Source organism: Choloepus didactylus, chromosome 16 (assembly GCF_015220235.1).
Source record: "Choloepus didactylus isolate mChoDid1 chromosome 16, mChoDid1.pri, whole genome shotgun sequence".
Lineage (NCBI taxonomy): Eukaryota > Metazoa > Chordata > Mammalia > Pilosa > Megalonychidae > Choloepus > Choloepus didactylus.
Genome location: NC_051322.1, coordinates 79,659,491 through 79,682,243, shown reverse-complemented (window position 1 = coordinate 79,682,243; position 22,753 = coordinate 79,659,491). Strand labels below are relative to the sequence as shown.

At 38.5% G+C, this 22,753-nt stretch overlaps 1 protein-coding gene and 1 pseudogene across 1 annotated transcript; both read right to left on the bottom strand.

The window, feature by feature from the left end:
- Positions 1–1,476: 1,476 nt before the first annotated feature.
- On the bottom strand, positions 1,477–9,475 carry LOC119511375 (zinc finger protein 705A-like). The gene is made up of 7 exons (XM_037805787.1): positions 9,464–9,475; positions 7,221–7,347; positions 6,389–6,481; positions 5,810–5,889; positions 4,765–5,370; positions 2,498–2,548; positions 1,477–1,860 (listed from the first exon to the last, which is right to left on the bottom strand). The coding sequence occupies exons 1-7, from the start codon at positions 9,473–9,475 to the stop codon at positions 1,477–1,479; spliced, it is 1,353 nt and encodes a 450-aa protein (XP_037661715.1).
- A 532-nt stretch (positions 9,476–10,007) lies between these two features.
- The window catches only part of LOC119511374, a 74,902-nt pseudogene continuing 62,156 nt past the window's right edge, over positions 10,008–22,753 (bottom strand).

Genomic DNA, 22,753 nt, shown 5'->3' with positions numbered 1-22,753 from the left:
GTTCTTTTATAGGATGCCAGTGAATAAATCTAGACCAGCTCTGAATGGCAGGGTCCATATATCCATGGAAAAAATTTAATCAGTTGACTGAGCCATATCTCCACAAAAACACAATCAAAAGTTTCCAACCTAACCAACACTAATACATCTGCCCCCAGAAAGTTGCATTAAAGGATATGGCTTTTGAGGGGACAAAATATATCCAAACTGGCACATTCCACCCCTTGATCCCAAAAAGACCTATTCTTTCCAAATACAAAATACATTCATCCCATCATGATATCACAAAAGCTGAAATCCATTCAGCAACCATAGGTAAGTACAAGACCCCATCAAAATCAGTCACAGATGTAATCTTGTCCTAAAACAAAATTCTTTCCTCTTTGGATGTGGACCTGTGAAACCTATAACAAATTATCTGCTTCCAACATATAAAGGAGGGACTGTCATAGGATAAACATTCCCACTGCCTAAGGAGAAACTAAAAGGAAAACAGGGTTCACAGTACCAAAACAGTTCCTAAAACACACAGGGCATGCTTCATTAGATTTCAAAATTTGAGTCATTTATCAAATGATGTTTGATCCTTGAGGCTTATGAGAGAAGGAGTCCAACAATTTCCAAAGTCTTATATGGCAGCCCTTTTTTCTCCAAATGCTAGGATGAGAGCTTCAACATATTCATGCACTGGGGAAACCACATCCTTCTTAGCCCCACCCTCTGCAAGCACCAGGGTGGCATCCAACTCTCTTCCATCTCCAGGGAACATGCTCAACCCTATCTAAACAGGTTCACCACAATCACCAGGAAGTGTGCCCAAATCTCTCTGAGGCCTCAGGCAGCAGCACTCTTCCTGAGCATTGAGGCAGAAGGCCCACACTCTGACTCCAGGGAAAACTCACCCTTTCCACTTGCTTCAGTTGCTCTTCTCTCTTTCCCAGAGATTTCTTGACTCCAGATCTCAATTTCCATGGTTCTGTCTTTGAAGAAATTTTTCCTCCAATTTTTTCTCCTCCATTCCCTCCAGCCCAAACTGGCAGTGGTTCCATTTATACAGATATTGCAAACTATTGTTGGCTTGGTGCAAGCATACCAAGGTCAAAACCATCAGAAAATCAGACTTTCCACAAATCCTTTCTTGATAACACCATCTCCAATCCTGACTTGTACTGAAATGGCAGTTAGTTTCCATGTACAGTTAAATCCTCAGATGGGGCATTATCCTCTGGGGAATCACTTCCTGGTAGCCCAGAGTTTTGCAGTCCTTTGATTTCTTGTTTCTTTGTACCCAAGACTTCAATTCTTAGCATACCCCTTTCCTCTCACATTTTACTATAAGCTGCAAGAGGAAGTCAGTCTGCATTTTCAACTCTAAGTTTTGAAATCTCTTCAGCTAAGTATCCAAGATCATCATTTTCAAATTCTGCCTTCCATCCAAAAGCAGGATTCATTTTAAAAACTCTCTGTGACTTTAAATCAAGGATAGCCTTTCTTCCATTCAACATTTGCACTCATGGCCACATCAGAGCTATCTTTAGAGTCCATATTTCTAGCCACAGTGTCTTCAAAGCCATAATGGTGAACTGGTGACCAGACTTCAAGCAGCAGGCAAGTGGAAATGCTGGCTTCACTCTGGGTGGCTGATGTGCACAAGCTCCTTCTGTTTTCCAGGCACAGGAAGAGAAAGAAGCACTCCCTGCAGGAGCATTGCAGGCAGCTGGGGGGATTGCAGGGACTGCCCAGGTGGCAGCCACAACAGCCACTGCATATGTGCAACATGCTTGGGCTGTTGTTCCTCAAACCCCAGTTGGCAACCATCATGGGTGCAGCTCTTGGTGTCTGGTGCAGCCCTGTGTATCTCTGGAGTTCAGAGATATGGAGTTATTCCTGGAGCCTGTGCTGGTTTCAATGTATTATGTCACCAAAAATGCCATATCTTTGATGCAATCTTCTGGGGGTGGATATATTAATTTTGATGAGGTTGGAAGCTTTGGATTAGATTTTTTTCCAATGATATGTGCACACCCAACTGTGAATGATAATGGATTAGACAATTTCCATGGAGATGCGGCCATGCCCATGCAGTATGGGCCTTGATTAGTTTGCTAGAGCCCTGTGTAAAAGCTCAGAGGAGCTTTCTGCTGCAGCTTACAGAAATTTTAAAGACAGCTCTTGAAAGCTGATGCTGCTATTTGAAGAACACCACTTTGAAACACAACCTGGGAGCAAGAGATGTCAGCTACATGCATTCCCAGCTAACAGATTTTGGGGATGCCATTGGCCATCCTTCAGTGAAGGTACCTTATTGCTGATGCCTTAGCTTGGACATAATTATGGCCTTAGGACAGTAACTTTGTAAACAAACAAACCTACTTTATAAGAGCCAATCCATTTCTGGTATTTTGCATTCTGGCAGCATTGGCAAACCAGAATAAAGTCCATGGCTGGTAAATGTCATGGGGCAAGTTATGCCCAGAACTGCCGAAACACCCATCACCTCAATGCCCTTAGAAAGTGTCCCATCATTGCCACTGCCCGAGTCACCTTCCTGGAGATAGAAATGGCAACACATTTTTAATGCATGGCATGAGCAAATGCCTGATCAGGATTGTGGGGATTTTCCATACCCATGTCCCCAAATACCCCAGGAATTACATTACTATTCTAAGATTTAATTTTACTTCCATTTTAAGCTGAAAGACCAATAAAACATTTAAAAGGGAAAATGTGTCACCAGAAATGACTCCTAAGTTATCTGTTTATCTATGTTCTGTTCTTTATTGCTCTGCACATACTTGTTAACAGTATATAAGAATTATGACAGATCATCTTTGGTTGTACAATTGTCAATTAACATTTAAAGACATTTTCTGATTTAAACTAGTCATCATAATTATGTTTAGAGTTCTATGAAAATACAGAAGTTGAAAATTAGAATTTTCAGCCAGTTTTTACCTCATAAATATGTGCATGTGCTAATCTGTTGAAAAGAACTCTGATTTCCCTGCCTACAACTCATTGCAAAAGTCTGCATTCAGCAGTTCCAGATCACCTCACAATTCTGCATTTTAATTTATTTTTCATTAATACGTCCAAAGGAAAAACTCTGAATTCATGTCTGAATTTTGTTGTAAAGCATTCTTGATAGTTATTTTTCCCAGTATGATATTCCTGGTGTGAACTCCAGCTGAACAGTTTTTCACCTTGATTTTAGTGTTGACATTTCCTCAGTGAGAAATTTAACATTGATGAGTAAATTGAAAGCACCCAAGACTTTTCTTCATTCTATATATACATAAAATGTATTATACAATGTGCAACTTCACATGTATTCTACACATTGCTTTGTAAGTAAAGAATTTCTCACATTTTTTCATTGAGTAGCCAATCCATCAAATATTATAGCCTGTTCTCCTAGAATATCCTTCTCCTAGTAAGGATATTTCTGTCCATTTTTATGGTTTAGGAGTTATTCCTACTCTGAGCTATACTTGTATACTGAAGGATGGAGTTAAGCTGAAATTTATTATAGGTAATTACAGACTTTGAGTTCATCTTAAAATAGTAAAATCATGTTATTTAAAGATAGATTGTAAATGAAAGCATTTACCCATTTATTACCTTGAGAGATATTTATTACATTCCTGTGTGAATTCTTTTATTTTAAATGTTAGAGCTGTGGCTGAAAACTCCTCCATAAGAAAAATATATTTAATGAGTTCTCTGATGTCCAATAGCAGAATAATGTCTAAGATTTTCCTACTTAGATGGGAGAAATGTTTTCTCCCCAGTGGTAATTACCTTATGTCATCTGAGAACCAGATGACATCAGTGAACCATTTCCCACATACATGGCAGGTGTATAGTTTCTTCTCACTGTGAGTTCTTTCATGTAACCTAAGTTTACTACATAAATGGGAGGACTTTCCAAATAGATGGCAGACTTATAGTTTCTCGCCCATGTGAGTTTTCTCATGTTGCCTAAGTTTTCCATGTTGATGGAAGGATTTCCCACATGGATGACCAACTTGTGGTGTGAGTTTTCTCATGTTGCCTAAGTTTATCATGTACATAGAAGGATTTCCCTCATAGATGGCAAACAAGTGGTTGCTCTGCAGTGTGAATTCTTTCATTTTGCCTATGGGTACCACAATGACTGAAGGATTTCCCTCATATATTGCAGATATTGGGTTTCTCCCCATTGTGAATTCTCTCATGTCGCCTAAGGTTACCACAACAACTGAAGGATTTCCCACATATATTGCAGATATTGGGTTTCTCTCCAGTGTGAATTCTTTCATGTCGCCTAAGGGTACCAAATCGACTGAAGGATTTCCCACATATACTGCAAATACTGGGTTTCTCCCCAGTGTGAATTCTTTCATGTTGTTTAAGGTTACCATAATTACTGAAGGATTCCCCACATATACTGCAGACATTGGGTTTCTCTCCAGTGTGAATTCTTTCATGTCGCCTAAGGTTACTACACTGACTGAAGGATTTCCCACATATATTGCAGATATTGGGTTTCTCTCCAGTGTGAATTCTTTCATGTTGCCTAAGGGAACCAAAACGACTAAAGGATTTCCCACATATATTGCAGACATTGGGTTTCTCCCCAGTGTGAATTCTTTCATGTTGCCTAAGGTTACCATAACAACTGAAGGATTTCCCACATATATTGCAGACATTGGGTTTCTCTCCAGTGTGAATTCTTTCATGTTCCCTAAGGGTACCACAATGACTAAAGGATTTTCCACACACACTGCAGACATATGGTTTCTCCCCAGTGTGAGTTCTCTCATGCTGTCTGAGTGTAGAACTATCAGTGAAGTCTTTCCCACATACATGGCAGACATATGCTTTTAATTCTGCATGAGTTCTCTCACATTTTCTGAGGGTGGTGCTATCCGAGAAATCTTTCCCACATCTGTGGCAGGCATATAGTTTCTCCACATTGTGAATTCTTTCATGTTGCCTAAGGTTAAAACTTTGACTGAAGGAATTCCCACATAGATGGCAGTCATATGGATTCTCCACAGTGTGAATTCTTTCATGTTGTCTGAGGGTAGAACTACCGGTGAAGTTTTTCCAACTTAGATAGTAGCCATATGGCTTTTCTCCAGTGTGTATTTTCTCAAGTTGTATAACACCAGAACTACTTCTGAAGACTTTTCCACACAGATGACAGTTATATGACTTACATCCAGTTTGAATTTTCTTATTTTGACCAAAGAGTGAATGATAATTGAGAACTCTTTGAAATTGTTTGTTAACATTGGGTTTCTTTCCCATGTCAGTCTTTGTGGAGTGAGTGAAATATTCTCCCAAATCATTACTTTCAAGGTTATCCTCTTCAGTGTGAGAAATCTGCTGGTATAAATGACAAGAGAGACTGTTAATGATGTGTTCACATATATTTATTAACATAATTCTCTAGTCTAATCATTCAGAGTCTCCAACTATGCTTCATTATTATAGTTCCATGTACATGGGCACTACATTCTTTTATGCACAAATTTTGTCTTTTGTATCATCTCAACTGCAGAGCTAGCTAATTAATTTTGAAAACTTCATTATGTTTCAAAGAATAGGTATATGAACCATGTTTATGCAATTGTCCTTTTATAAGACTTTAGGTTATGGTTTTGAGCTCAGGTTAATTTTTTGCTTAATTGAAACTATCCACAGCTTTTTGATGGGAGAGTGAATAATGCCATCTATTATTACTCAGGTGATTGTGATGATCTAAATTATTCAATCCTATCTCTCTTATTGGGAGACAAATGCTCACAATCATGAAACTTACCTTTGTCTGGTTGGTAGATGTGTCCTTAGAGATATGTTGCATAGTTATCATTTCTTCTTTTTTATGGTCATTTTCCTTGCCTGGAACAATTTTAAAAGCATTATAGAGTGACATAAGCAGAATGAAATATTTGAAACCCCTCAATTATCATGTGATTATTTTTCAAATGTCATTTAGGTTGGATAACAATGTAAAATTAAGGTGTACTTTAAGAGGTAGAAACACTTTTCTGGAAATTGACAAAATATTTTCAGCATTAAAGTAAGGAAAAATAAGAAGATAAGAAGATGGGATATTCAGTGGTAAAGAGAGGGAAAATCCTCAAACAGGAGGACCAGAACACAGGCCATTATGTGAATGTCTAACTCCTGTAAGTACACAATCACAGATGGATTCTTGAATAGAAATTGATACATGTATGGAAAAATTACACATTTTTGGAGATTTCCCCCAAATTCATAGCCTACATTTCGGAGAATATCATTCAGTTCAGGAAAGCTTCTGTTGGTACTTCTAAGGACTTGTTCATTCAGTGACAATGCCCCTCCTCATAGTGAAGCACAGAATCTTAGAACTCACCTGGACTCTGTACTAGGAGAAACCTTAATCCTTCTCTCCACAGTTCTCCTTGTTCTGACTGTGAAAGCACTTCTGATATGCAGACCTGATACCCTATTTATGAGAAACAGAAGCAAAGGTTTTGAGATCTATAGTGATATAAGTTCAGGATCATCAAGTCCAGGGCAGACTATGAGGAACAGAAGGTAAGCTCTTATGAACAGCACATGGAAGTATAATTTAAATACACTATATTGAAAACTCTTTTCCTGCAAATGATGATTCTTGACCTTCAGTCAAAAACACTAAGGATATATTGATGTCCATGCCTAAATTCATGGACTACAGTTTCCACAATATTTTCATACCAGGAGAAATTATGATTTCAAAATGGTTGAAGTATACTTTATAAAAGCATCCAATAAACAAAAGCTCAACCAAAACAATCTATGTTCTATGTGGAAAATAGTATGCCTTCTGTATGTCAAAAATTCACTACTGTACCTAGTGGATAATGATTATCTAGAGAATATTTATTTTGCCCATAGAAATAAAATTTATTGCATTCTCACATTGTTATTAATGTTGGAGATTGAGCAGCAAGAAAGACCTGAAATTTTAGAGTGGAAAATCACATGCCACTGGTGGGAAACATAAGACATAAGGATTAAACAAAAACACAAAGTTTCCTTTAAGTACCCATAAGAGTTATGAAAGAATCAGAGTAGAGATCAGTGTGGGACATGGGGCCATTGCCTAGACACTTGAACAACTTGATGCTAGATTAAATTGATGGATGGATGGATGAATAGATAGATAGCTGTATAAAGATAGAATATTTTGAGAAACTCACCCATGAACATCAGGTGATTGATATTCTCCAGCATAACATCTCTGAACATCTTTCTCTGGTTTGTGTCCAGCATGGCCCACTCTTCCTTGGTAAAGTTGACAGTTACATCATTGAAGGTCACTGATTCCTAAAATGACATAGGCATTTTGGTTCAGTCAATGCCATCCCTACCAATATCCAGAGTACATTGGATTAAATGAGATCCCTGAGGAAGGGTGGTGATTGTGTACAAAATGCTCAAAACTGTGTTTGGGATTCCAGTTAGATCATTCTTACTGCTTACCCAGCATCTATCAGATACACTCACAGAGACATATACACTCTGATTACATAAAACTTCACCATAAGGCAATATTGGAATGACATAACCTGAAAATTTGCCAAAAAATCTGATAATAATAACTTCCAGATGGTGATCATAAAATTTTCTCTTGAGAATTCATTACTAAATCTCTTTCATCAAATTCAAGTAAATCCACAGACTCATCATAATGGATATTTTGTGTTATGCCTCAGAATCCAACTCATTTTGGCCAAGATACTTGCCTCAACATGGACCTTTGGGCTAGCTAAGAATTTTCCATCCCTGCAGACATAATTCCCCAGGTTTCAAACCTAAATCTTTGGTCATCTGCCTCATCACTGACAGGCTTCACCCAGAATACAGAGGTAGTCCCAAATTGTAAGGTAATTATCCCCACAAACCTGGGTCCCTGAGTGCACTTCCCTTTTCACAGGTTTTTGCTTTAAACTAACCAATCACTGACTCCTGTGGAAAATCTACTAATTTACACTTTTGGCCCATATTAAAAGCACAATACCAAGGATCCCTTTTGCTCAGCTGTGTGCTGCCCACACAGAACCAGGGCTGTTCATGTTTCTCACTGGCTCCACATGGCAACCCTCTCTCCCTAGGGTCTTGGGGTAATGAACTACTTTTTCACATATTATTCTTGCACTCCCCAATTATGTAATACCTGATGTGCACTCAGATATAAATTTAAAATCCAACTTCACCAATTTGAGACATCTGCAATGACCTCAGTTTCCCTGTCTAGGAAATGGTTTAACAAAATGCAACAAGTTTTGAAAAAGCCAATGAGTTGATAATTCCTATTTAACCAAAACTTGTTAAGTAAAAGTGATAAATCCATTATTCATTAAAATGGAAGATGTAACTGAAGCAAAGTACATAATTCTGAAGAAGTGTACAGTCTTTATGCTGAACTTCAGAACTGCATTATTCCTCTTTCACCTCTAAAAATCTCAGGTTATTATTATGAGATATGAGGGTAAGATGTTTAGTAGGAAAAACCAGGGCCCCCTGAGACTACTATACTAAAGGACAGTCCTAGGGTGACTCTTCCTATGGTAGATGACCTCCCTTACTCAATAATTACCTGGACCTCTAAACTGGAGCTTACATTGTGTCTCTTGTATACTCCTCTTGATTCTGTTGAGTGACAAATAGACTTATTTGTTCTGATCTCTTGATAGTTCTTCAAATATTTTCACTGGTCCCAAAATTTTACTATACATACAATACCCCTCCTGTTTGCACAGCTTAAAATAAGGAAACAATATTACCTGTTCATTGCTTCCACTTACAAAGTTGTTCACATGTTTTTTAAAAGAGAGAACATGGTTAATGGGGACAAGACGGTAATGAGAATTTCAAACATCTTTTCAAAATGTGAAAATATTCTCTCAAAACTGTAAGAAGTATTAGACAAAATAAATACATTCTTTTTCATTGCTTTTACTGTCCTCTTTCTTGTGCTCAACTGAACATGGCATAATCCTGACCCCAGCATTCATACCTGGACTCATTGAGCTCACCTTATGAACATCTGCCTCCCTATTCAACTAAGTTGTGCAATTTCTCATCTCTGTCTCTTATGTTCACCACAATCCTAAGCACAGCACTACCACTAAAATAGTGAATGAGTGAATTACTTCCACATTGAGTCTATAGGATGCATGAAGAAAATAAATCCTCTCATATCTCTTCTGTGAATACACAGCTTTAACAGAGGCTGGATAAATTAGTGTAAATGGTGGAGAGATTATTTGTTACTCACTACCTTGCCCATCATAATTATAGCAGAGTTCTCAGTATACACAGTGGATCTCATATATGTGAGTATCCCATGAATGTACTTAGAATGTGCCAGACCATTATGGGACATATGCATATCTTGGATAGGGTTAAATTTCAGTAGAAATAGCAATTCCCTACTCACCACTGGTTTCATTGTCAGTAGTTCTGCCACCAACTATCTTCCTCTGGGTTTTCACTCTCAGACAGTCCAAGCACTAAGCATCCAAGCTGAGGATGGAGCAAGAAGCCATGAGAATCAAAACTTGACCTATCACATATACCCAATCCTTCACCTGGAAATGCCCCCCCACCCAGTTCAACCAAGAGAAACATGTAGTTTAAGAGAAACAGGGGAGTACCCTCATCTCCTAAACTCATATATAAGAAGGCTATGGATTGTGTTGCTAATAATGAAAATGTGACTACAGATGTCTTACACATAATAACATAAAAATCATTGTGTTTCATGTGTTAATTATCCCATGGTGCTCAAAGTCTTTCAATCTCTCCATGATTCAAAAATAGGTATCTCACTTGAAGAGTTAGGTTGCTTTGAATCTATCCAGCATCTAGAACCAATTACAGCTTCTTAACTCAGCTGTGAATGAACTCTCTTAGGCATTTGGTAGCCATGCAGCCAGTAGTTCAAGACTAGGAATCCCTGAAGTGAGTAAAAGTGCAGACTGTTATCTGGAGGTGTAAGTGTATGTTTTGGAGGGAGAGTGCATCTATACTGGGCACTGGGAGGCACATTTAAAAAATTCCAAATCAAAATAGTGAGATCATGGAAGCTACTGATGATTTGAAACTCATCAAACTGAAGCTGAAACACATGACCAGAATGTTCCACCAACATGCACAATCACAAAGTGCTTGCTGGTGTGCAGTGGTCAAGAGTAGCTTGCAAGTTTCAAACTTTAATTTTCCCATAATAGGCCCTGATGACAATCCTCATGTTATCAAAGTGGATGCAGTGGACCAATTCTTCATGTTCCTCTAGGCCTCTTAAACAGGTGCCAGTTTGATATCCCATAGCCTAATAGTATTTTCCGATGATCCACCAACAGGTAGCTGATCCCTGTACAGGAGGAATGCCATACTTGTGCCCATTCAGAGCACAAATTCACAGGTACTCATGCCTCACACTTTGATGGTTCTGTCACAAGAGGCATACATGATATACTTATCATCAAAGTGTACCACATTGACAGTAGTGCAGTGGCCAACAAGGACATGGCATAAAGTGATATCAGTGACAGAAGCTATGTCCCACATGGTGATGTAGTGGTCCTTGGAACAGGTCACCATGAGTCCATTGCTAAAGTGTAAGTGCAATACAGTCTCATTGTGGTGGATCAGTGTATTCAGAACTTCACCTGTGTTCACATCACAGACTCTTACTGTAGAGACTGAAGAGCCAGTTACAGTGAAATGTTCATCATACTGGAGACAAAGGAGAGGGCCTGTGTGTCCCATTAACACTTTCAAACATGCCAAGCTGGTTTTATCCCAAATATTAATAGAATTATCTCATAGGCCACTGATAATTTTTTCATCACCATACTGTAAACAGTAGATGCCTTTACTATTTTCAGAGTGGCACTGAATCTTCTGCAAGTTGTGTCATCCACACCACCAGTTAGATTCCATAGTCTCTATGTCCTGGATGAACTTTGGGTATAATGACTTACAAAATGAACTGAGAGGGCCACCTGTGAGTCTGTTTTTAAACAGGTACTGATCCCACCCTCTTTTTTCTGAAATTCTCTTCCATAGAGGATCTGTGTGTAAAATTCATTCAATCATCTTCTTCCAAAGCAATCCTTCTGAGATCACTCACTGCCATTCTTTACAAACCAGCTCTGCTGCACACAAGAGACCTGGAATCCAGGTAAGAAAGAATGTTTCCTGCTATGTGATCTAAGCCTTGCTCTGGTAAAGCAGTAACAAAGTACTGTTGCAACATGCACTTCAGGTAAGAGTTAATATGTCCATGTTGATAGTGACACATTCATGAAATAAAATGTTACACAAATTCCACTTGATCTGATTCAGAGCACTGGTCAAAATATGTAATACACAAGTCTTTTTTCTTTTTGATAGTTTCCATCTGATGGCATCTTTCTGGAGATGATCACAGATGAAGTTCCATTAATTATCTGGAAAATATTTTGTACTTCAGATCCACCATTCCAGAATGACTGGGTGTATTCCCTTTCAGACTAGTCTGAGAAAAGACAGCAGCCATGCATCTTCCAAGATTCTTTCTGTTTATGGTATCCAGCTTTCTTCAACTATATGCCAAAAACACACTCTGGCAACATGAGCTCAATTGTCTTGTCTTCATTCACTGAGTCAGGCTCCACAGTGGCCCCAGCAGCCCTGCCTCACCCTCCCCACACAACAGTGAATGACTCTGGTGGAGGAGGTGACAGCAGAGGCAGCAGAGGCTTAAAGTGTTCTTTTAAATCAATGAGGGAAAAAAATGATAATCTGTGATAGAAAAATGTGGTAATGATATAAAGAAAGGATTAATAGAAGAAAAAATACAAGCAGGAAATGGAAAAAGAAAAAATTTAGCTTTATTAATGAAATAAATGCAAATTAGAATATTAAAAAAATAAGTATCTCTAACTCATACTGCATGTGGAATTTGGTTTTCTCATGCACATATTCTGCAAATCCTCAGATTTATGTATTTTTCATTTATGATCTAGCATAGGTCCTCCAAGACCTATCCATGCCCTCTGGACCCTCACTCCATTTCTGCTCTATCCTTCCCTGGCCTTTTGTATGTGCTTGCTGTAAATCATCTTGGTTCAACTCCTTGGGGTTCTGGAAAGACTACTCTCTCAACACCCTTGACACTAATTTTCAGAACTTTCCCTGGTGGATTTGGATATTGTGCAAGATTGAAACTATTTTGGACCACAGAAGAGCCACAATCTTTAATCCAGTCTTGTTGGGTGAGATTTTTGATTGTTTTTTTCCCTGGAGGTGTGACCACATCCATTCAGGTTAGGTCTTAATTAGATCACCAGAGTCCTTTAAATAGCTGAGATCTCACACAGACCCAGACACTTGAGTTGTTGCAGATGCAAATAAATATATAGTTGAAGACGCTAAAATGAGAGATGAAGCATAGGGTTTGTACCAAAGATGCTAAGAGAGCACTGCCAGATGCTTAGAGAGAAATCCCCTGGAAGAGCAAGCAAGGATGAACAGGAGTTGAGAGAGAGAAACTACAAGAGAGAAGCCCAGAGACATTTTGCAGAAAGCTATTTTGAAACCAGAACCAAGGAGCAAAGGAAGTGCAGTCTCCAGCCTTGTGCCTTTCCAGATGACAGAGGTGTTCTGGATACCATCCACCTTTCTTTGGTGAAGGTATCCTCTTTTTGATGCTTTAGTTTGGACACTTTGGTGGCCTTAGAACTGTAAAATGAAACCTAATGGATCCCATTTATAAAAGCCAATCCAGGGAGACTTCTGGAAGATGGCAGTTGGAGAGACAGGGCAAAAACATCTCCATGAAAAATACTAGATAAAAGACAGAAAGTGACCCAGAACACCAGTTTCAGTAATGCACCAGCTAGACAAGGTCTTCTAAATCCACAGGGACCATGCACATTGTAAAACTGGGAATCTGCATTCTGAAACAAGTGAGTGAGCCTGCTGGATAAGCAGCAGTCATGCTGCAGTCTCAAGAAACTGGGGTTGGCATTTGGAGTTGGACTAGTTTTAAAAACCCAAAAGTAGTTGCAGACATGGCAGCAAGAACTGCACAGTGAAGCACAGTGGGAACTGCATCCCCACAATCTGTAAGCATGCATCAATATCTGATGTGAACAATAGCATTTCAGGCACCCACTGGTAATTGTCTAAGAGCTAGGAAGGCAGAGATTAGCAAAAGGATGGAAATAATCACACTGCATACAGTCAACTGGCCAGCAGGCTGGGAACACTCCTGTCCAGCCCCAGAACCACAGCTCAGAGCTGCACCAAACAACCCAGCACAATGGGAAGTGTTTCAAGCAACATGTGCACATGCCACAATATCTGGCATGGATGACAAGCTTTTGCACACCCACAGTTAATTTTTCCAGAGCTAGGAAGACAGAGGTGTGCAAAAAGCAGGAAATTAACATGCTGCAAACAGCCATCCTTTCAGCAGGCTGGGAAAACACCTACATGGCCCTGTGGCACAGGACTTCCCTTGGAGGATGTGCTCACTTGTGATGTACCACAATCTTCTCTCAGGAGAGGCCCTCAGAGGGCTTGGCTTGGAAGACAGACCCACTCAGAAGTCTCAGGGACCATACACCAATACCAAGGACTGCTGTATGCACTTCTGGGCAGTGGCAGAGACAAACTGTGGTGAGATTCAACTGAAGGTTTAGAGCCTTACAATAGCTTTAAATCTGAAGGAACACTTGGGAGGTTTGATTATTAAAGCTGCTGTCCCTCTCTAACCACTCAGACACATGCCCCACATTCAGGGTGGGCAGCACCAACTACACATGCAAACTTGGTGCACCAATTGGACTCTCATAAGATTCAGACCCCCATTCACCACAAAGAAAAAGCTGGGGAAAACTGGTTTGAGGGGAATAGGTGGCTCATGGATGCCACATGCTTGTTAGTTAGAGAAAGGTTATGTCACCAAGCTGTACATCTGACAAATTAGGGATAACTGTTTGCATATGCCTACATATCCTACAATAACCCTAACAATTTAAGCAAATGCCAAGAGGCCAAAAACAACAGAAAATTTTAAAGCATATGAAGCAGATGATATGGACAACCCAAACCCAAACACCCAAATCAAAATATCAGAGGAGAAAGAGTACTTGAATCAATTAACAAAGAACTAAATACAAACAATGAGAGCATGGCATAGGACATAAAGGACAGGAAGAAGACCTTAGAAGAGCATAAAAAGAAATTGCAAGAGTAAATAAAAAAAAATACAATCTTTTGGAAATAAAAGAAACTGTTGACCAAATTAAAAGGATTCTGGATACTGACAACACAAGACTAGAGGAAGGTGAACAGCAAATCAGTGACCTCAAAGAAGATGGAATGGGAAGTGAAAAGAAAGAATGGGGAAAAATTTGAAACAATTGAAATGGACCTCAGGGGTATGATAGATAATATAAAACATCAAAATATAAGAGTCACTGGTTTTCCAGAAGGGGAAGAGACGGGTAAAGGACTGGAAAAAGTATTCAAAGAAATTTTGGGTGTAAACTGCCCAAACCTTCTAAACAACATAAATACACAAATCATAAATGTCCAGAAAACTCCAAACAGAATAAATACAAATAAACCCACTCCCAAACATATTCTGATCAGATTGTTAATTACTGAAGAAAAGGAGCAAGTTCTGAAAGCAATGAGAGAAGCAATTCACCACTTACAAAGGAAGCAGCATAAGACTAAGTAGTGACCAATCAGTGGGCACCATGGAGGTGAGAAGGCAGTGGCATGACATATCTAAAATTCTGAGAAAGAAAAATTGCCAACCAAAAATTCTTTACCCAGAAAAGCTCTCCTTGAAACCTGAGGGAGAGCTTAAACTTTTGACAGACAAACAAATGGTGAGGGAATTTGCTAAGAAGAGACCTGCCCTACTTGATATATTACTGACACAAAACAAAGAAAGGAGAGAGACATGGAGAAAGGTTCAGTATAAACAAATTCATTATGGGTACATTAAGAGTGAGAGAGAAAAATATATCTGACAACATAAGCCAAAGGAGAGGATGGCTGATTCAAGAAATGCCTTCACAGTAATAATGTTGAATGAAAATGGGTTGAACACCCCAATTAAAAGACATAGATTGGCAGAATTCATAAAAAAAAAAAAATGAACCAATATGTTGCATATAAGAGACTCATCTTAGACATGGGGACACAAAGAATTTGAAAGTGAAAGGGTGGAAAAAGAGAAACACATGAAAAAATGTTCAGGTTCACTAGCTATCAGAGAGATGCAAATTAAGACCACAATGAGATACCGTCTCACACAGTTAGAAGGGCTGCCATTATACAAACAGGTAACTACAAATGCTGGAGGGGATGTGGAGAAATTGGAATTCTTATTCATTGTTTGTGGGACTGTATAATGGTTCAGCAACTCTGGAAAACAGTCTGACAATTCCTCAGAAAACTAGATATAGAGTTACTCTTCAATCCAGCAATTGCACTTCTCAGTGTATACCTGCAAGATATGAAAGCAGTGTTGTGAACAGATATCTGCACGCCAATGTTCATAGCAGAATTATTCACAATTGCCAAGAGATGGAAACAACCCAAGTGCCCTTCAACAGATGAGTAGATAAGTAAAATGTGATATATACACATGATGGAATACCCCATGGCAATAAGAAAGAACAATGTCATGAATCACATGACAACATGGATGAACTTTGAAGACATAAATGCTGAGTGAAATAAGCCAGGCACAAAAAGGGAAACATTATATGCTACCACTAATGTGAACATTGAGAGATATAAAACAAATGGTTTATAATGTAGAATGTAGGGGACCTAAAAATAGAGAGCAATTAGTAAAGGGGGAATGATAACACAATAAGAACAGATATGTTATTTTGGGTAAAGTTAACATTCTGGGACTGCCAGGGAATGATTAAGGTTTGTTAGCTTCTGGTGGGTATGGTAGGAACAAGTTTATGGAAATGTTGCGCTCTTAGGTTATCTGTCTTTCTTAATCCTTCACTGGGTTATAGTCTGCATATTTTCTTGGGGTAGAATAGTAACATGTTGGAAGTAATGTAGTTATTTTAGGTTAGTTGTCTTTTTCTTATTCCCTTGTTTTGGTTTGTTTTAAATGTTTTTACACTGTATGTTTTAAAAATTTTTGATATAGTTAATAGTTAATTTAAAAAAATGAAAAAATATGCAGAGCCCCCTGAGGAGCTGGGGGAGAATGCAGGGGTTTTGGGCTCCCCCACCTTGAAGATTGCTGATGTGCTCACAGACACTGGGGACTGGCATTTTGATTTGCCAAGACCTCTATCACAGGACTTGCCTTTGGGAAGACTGTTACTCCAAAGGAGAAGCTAGGCCTGCTTATAACTGTGTCTAAGGGTCTCCAGAGTTCCCCTTTGTTGTTCAGATGTGACACTCTCTCTGTAGCTAAGACAACTTGGCAGGTGAAACCATTGGCCTTCCCCATATGTTGGATCTGACACCCAGGGGTAAACATCTCTCTGGCAACATGGAACTTGACTCTGGGGGAGGAATCTAGACTCAGCATTGTGGGATGGAGAACATCTTGACCAAAAGGGGGATGTGAAATGAAATGAAATAAGATTCAGTGACTGAGAGATTCCAAAAGGAGCTGAGATCACTCTGGTGGGGACTCTTATGCACAATGTAGATAAACCTTTTTAGATTTTAATGAATTCAAATATCTAGCAGTAAGTACCTGAAACTATCAAATTACAACCTGGAACCCTTGAATCTTGAAGATGATCGTATAACAATGTAGCTTGTGAGGGATGACAATGTGATTGGAAAAGCTATGTAGATCACACTCCCCTCTGTCCAGTGGATGGATGGATGAGTAGGGAAATGGGGGCAAAAAAAAATGGAAGGAAGAATGGGAGAGACAATTTAGGTGCTCTGTTTTTACTCATTTTATTTATTCTTGCTTTCACTTTTTCTGGTACAAGGAAAATGTTAAAAAAAATTGATCAGGGTGACAAACAAACAACTATATTACGGTAGTGTGATCAAATGTTTATATACTTTGTATGATTGTAAGGTATGTGAATAAATCTTAGGAATTTTTTTAAAATCAAATATCTGTCATTCAACTTCAAAATGATTTCATGGTGGGGTTAATAAATTCAAATACTACCTTCATTTGGAGGTATCAGTGGTGTCCAGACACCAAATCAATTCTTCAAATACCCTTTATAAGGAAGTAAGAGGAACAAATGGTCATAATATTTATGTCATCTCCCACAGTCCTCAGAAGTGAGGAGGCTCAGAAAATATAGAATGAATGGGTTTATCAGGATATCCAGTTGCTCCATCTGATAATTTCATAAAATGGTTGCTGTAGTACTGCTCCATATTAATCTTCATTTGTGGGAACATGCCTGCATTTCTCTTTCTCTCTTTATGTGTGGTATGTGTGTTTGTGTGTGTGTGTGAAATCATAAATCTTTATAGCCAGTAAATTTTTCCCTAAAACAATGTTAAGAATGTATTTCATGGACAAATTGTAATAATTTGTCATAAACAATTGTAGGCTTAATTCACCAATTTGTATCTAAGGTCCAGAAAAAATGTGTCTTATGTTTGATGCTATTGATGTTTAACTGTATTTGTTTATTTTATCTTCATAATAATTCCATTTATAGTTTATTTACAAAGTTAACAAATGACATGATCACAGATTCAGAAATTTCAGAAAATTTTAATATTATGACAAATTTACATGGTAGAAAATTACACAGCTAGAATTACAATTTTTCACTGCTTTTCCCCAAGCATAAATTCCTGGAGTTTTACACATCACTCACAGATTTTTACATGGAATGTCCCTCTCACATCAAACATCAGACTTCCCACTCTGGGGCTACAACCTGTTCTAGTTTCTCCACAAAAATACTCCCTATACTGAGGTTCTCATACTACATAGAAATGTATACTGCACTGGCCCCTCTCAGCAAACATCACTTGCTAGCTCTCATTTTTACTGCCCAGTTTACTCCAGAGTTTGTAATTTCAACAGATACTACCAAGCAAACATTATGTCCCTCTGACTACAACATTTACCAACCAAAACCTCAGTATTCAATGACTTCAAATACATGTAATTATTCATGACCACATCTTACACAATATATATGTAAGATATTTATCTGGGAATAAGCACAGATTCACAAGTTCTAGAGGTTTCCAAATATACCTGGGAACTCTACTATGTCTTACTAATTAGATCATTCATGCATACTCCATAACTACTCCAAATATTCTCCATATCTTTTGAATCTCATGCATTTTAACAGATGAAATTATCTCCTCCTAAGCAGATGGAATATGTAATTTGCCAGATTACACTATAATACCATAATATTTTTAAATATCCCTGAATGCATATACATTATTAGTTACTCCATCTCTCCTATTAAATAGAAAAATCATGGTACCCCTGGCCAAGTCCAATGCCTCCAATTGATCTCAATCCCATGTTTTGTTGTGCACTATATTATTGATTATAAATTAAATTGCCTTTATTAGAAACCTCTTGCTCTCTTCACAAACTCCTCTTTTAAGCTCATTTTTTACTCTTCCATTTTGAAAAAATAAAAACAAGGCAAATCTACTATGTATGTATTTTCTCTCAACTTCTAACTCTCCAGAACTTCCCTTGACAAACTGCAAGTGCATCTATCATGGCCTCAAAGTCACCTCACTTTTTGGCTCACAAAAATCAAGGCTGGTGTCTTCACTAATCACTAGTGATCTACCCATAAATAAATACTTACTTATAACAAAATTATTGGACCACAATATCCTTTTTAGAACTTCCTTTTTCCTTTCTTTTTCTGATATCACATCTCCTGATTGTATTCAAACTACTTTAGACACTTCCCCATGTCTGCTGCAAAGAACTCCTCCAAGAACACTATTAGAACATCTTGAAACTAAATTCTAACCCCTTTCTCTTCTCATTTGATGTGCTGTACTGGTCTGTTATCACATTTATTCAATTTCATTAATTTCTTCCATTGATATTTCTAAACCAAAATTCAGAAAACACTTTTTGGGATTCCATTTCAGAACTATCATGGCTACTTGCTTAACTGTATGCACATAAAATGAAATATATCACAAGATATTATCTTCTTAACAGCCAAAATATAAATATTACTCCTTCCCCTGTCTCTAATCTTTGTTAAATTCTCCAACAGGCATTCAGTGATTCATCTTTTACACATCCTCTTGAAATCACCAAGTCTAATTAAACATTGTTATTATCTCTACTGAGGATGATTTTCACCCTACATTTCCACCTCAATCCACAAGCATACCGTCTCATACTACACTCATCTGTTTTCAATTTTAGTTTAAATGAAAATTCCTCAGAAATTCCTTCAATGAACAACAACCAAAGTTAGCTTTGCCCTCCCTCTCCCACTTATTTACTATCCTAATTCTCCTTTAGGCAACCCACCAATTTGCCAGTATGAAAACAATCTATCAATATATACCTCCATCCAACTACCTGTCTATGTTCTCTCTCCCCTACTGGTCTAAATGCAGAAAAACTAAAATGCTGAATGTTAAGATCTGGCAAGATTCATTTAGACCACTAGGGATACATTTTAAATACAGAGAAATATCAAGTTAGAACCTCCTAACTTACCCTCAGAATGTCTGCCAAACACACCTAGGTCAGATTAAATGATGATCTTCTGACTAAATTTTAATTTATGAAAAAAGGGAGGTCTGATCATCTGGGCAAAAATTCTCCCCAATGGTCACCAGAATTCAAATTAAATTGGGAAAGAAAGACAATCAAACTCTTTGTTCCTGTTTGCTAATGCTGTCATTATGCCAAATACCAGAAATGGATTGGCTTTTATAAATGAGGTTAACTTGGTGACAAATTTCCAGTTCAAAAGTTAAAAATGTATCTATGCAAGGACATCAAAAAGGGGGTACCTTCACTGAAAAAAGGCTGTTATCATTGGGAAAACTCTGTTACCTCTGAAGGCATGTGGATGGCACCTGCTCACTCCCAGGCTGAATTTCAAAATGGCAATCTCCAAAATATCTCTTGGCTTAGATTCTCATGGCAAACTCTAGGCTAACATCTCTGAAGCATCAGCAAAATCTGTTTTCAGTGGCTGCCTCTAAAATATCTCTCTCAGCTACAGCACTGAGATCCTTCTTTCTTAGTTCTTACAGGGTGCCAGTAAGCTATTCAAGACCTGTGCTGTATGGCTGGGGACACACCTCCATGGAAATAATCCAAACAGGGTTATCATCTAGATTTTGGTGGGTCACATTTCCATGGAAACAACTAAATCTAAAATTTCCCACTAAATCAACAATAATACATCTACCCCCACAAAATTGCAGTAAACATAGCTTCTCTGGGGTACATAATATTTCCACACTGGCACACTCCACACCCTGGAACCAAGAAAAGCATGACCTTTCCATACACAAAGTACATTCATCCCATCATATCACAGAAACTTAAATCCACTCAGTGACAATAGGTAAGTAAAAGATCCCATTAAAATCAGTCACAGGTGTTGTCATGTCCTAAAGCAAAATTCCCCTCTAGCTGTGGACCTGTGAAACTTAGAACAAGTTATGTGCTGCCAATATAAAAAGGAGGAACAACCATAGCATAAAGGTTCCCATTGCCATAGGGAGAAACTGAAAGGAAAACAGTGTCCACAGGACCAAAACAGTTTCTAAAACCTTCAGTAAAACATCATTGGAATTCAAAGTCTGTGAGTCACTTATATAATAATGTTGTATCCTTGGGACTTCAGAGACCAGGAGCACAAACTTTTCCAAAGATTTATGCAGAAGCCACTTTTCCTCCAAATGCTAGGATGAGGGTTCAAACATATCCACACATTGGGAAGACCACCTGCTACTTGGTCCCACCTTCCTCCAACATCAATGTGTAACATGAAATCTGCCTCTTCACGTCCAATGCTCTGTCCTCTCCAAATAGTGGGGTGGTGACCAAGTTCTCCCCAATCCATTAGAATGTGTTCCCCAACTCTAAACCTTAGGTGACCACCCAGTTCCTGAGCACCAAGGCAGAGATCCTACTTCCTAATTCCTGGGCACACTGACCTTTTCCATTTCCATTGCTTGCTCTACTCTCCTTACCTGAGAATTCTTGACTCCACAATTTCCAAGATTTTTCCTTCAAGAATATTTTCCTTCAATTTGTCCCAATTCCATTTCCTCCAGTCCAGACTGCCAGTGATTACAGTTATACAGAGCTCACAAAAATTGTTGGCTTGGCATGAAGCATACAAGGGTCAAAACCATTAGACAATATGACTTTCCACAAATCCTATCTGATAACCACATCTCCAATCCTGGCTTGTACCAAAATGGTGGTTGGGTTCTATGTTTGGTTAAATCCTCATATAGGGCTATATCTTCTGAGATCTAATTTTTTGGAAGCCAGAATCCAAACTATCAGTTTCTGTTTTCTTTGTACCTAGGAGTACATTTATAAGCTTACCCCTCTCCTCTTGCATTTTACTATATGCTGCAAAGAGAAACAGGGCTACATCTTCCACATGTAGTTTGGAGATCTCTGGAGCTAAATATTCCAGGTTGTCACTTTCAAATCCTGCTTTCCATCTGACACCAAGACCCAATCTTGCCAAATTATCTGCCACTTTGGAACAGGGTTCACCTTTCTGCCAGAATGCAACATCATAGTTAACACTACACTTCAAAATCTCATCAGAGCTATGTCTAGAGTCCATATTCCTACCATCAGTTTCTTCAAAGCCTACTAGGCCTTTTCTATCAAGCTCCTCACAATTCTTCCAGAATCTTCCCCTTATCCATGTAGAAAGCCATTCAAAAATGTTTGGTATTTGCAAAGGCAGCAAAATCCCTCTCATCTGGTAAAAAAATCTTTTCCAGTATGCTAAACCTGTTGTTTGGCACAATGCCCAAAATGGATTGGCTTTTATAAAGGGAATCTATTTGGCTACAAAGTTCCAATTTGAAAGCCAAAAATGTACCTACACAATGGTATCAACAAGGGTGTACCTTCACTGTAGAAAGGCTGTTAGCATCCAAAAAACTCTGTTAGCTCCAAAGACACATGGATGAAAAATGCTCACCCCCAGGTTGCATTTTTAAATGGCATACTCCAAAATGTCTCTTGGCTTAACTTCTCATGGAAAACTCTGGGCTATATCTCCAAGACATCAGCAAAAGTCTACTTTTAGCAGCTGTGTCTAAAATTCTCTCATGAGCAACACTGAGCTCCTGTCTGAGCTCTTATAAGAAGGGCTCCAGGAAACAAATCAAGACCAGTGCTATATGGATGGGCCCACACCCCCAAGGAAATAATCTAAAGAGAGTTATCACCTAGAGCTGGGTGGGTCACATTTCCATGGAAACAAACACAGCCAAATTTTCCCAGTGAATCAACATTAATAGATCAGCCCCAGCAAGAATGCATTGAACATTGCTGTTCTGGGGGGCATAATATATCCAAACTGGCACATTCCACACCCTGAACCCCAGAAATACATCTATCCATGCACAAAAAACATTCATCCCATCACATCACAGAAACTTATATCCTTTCAGTAATAATAAGCAAGTACAAGATCCCATCAAATTCAGTTACAGGTGTTGTCTTGTCCTAAAGCAAAATTCCCCTCTAGCT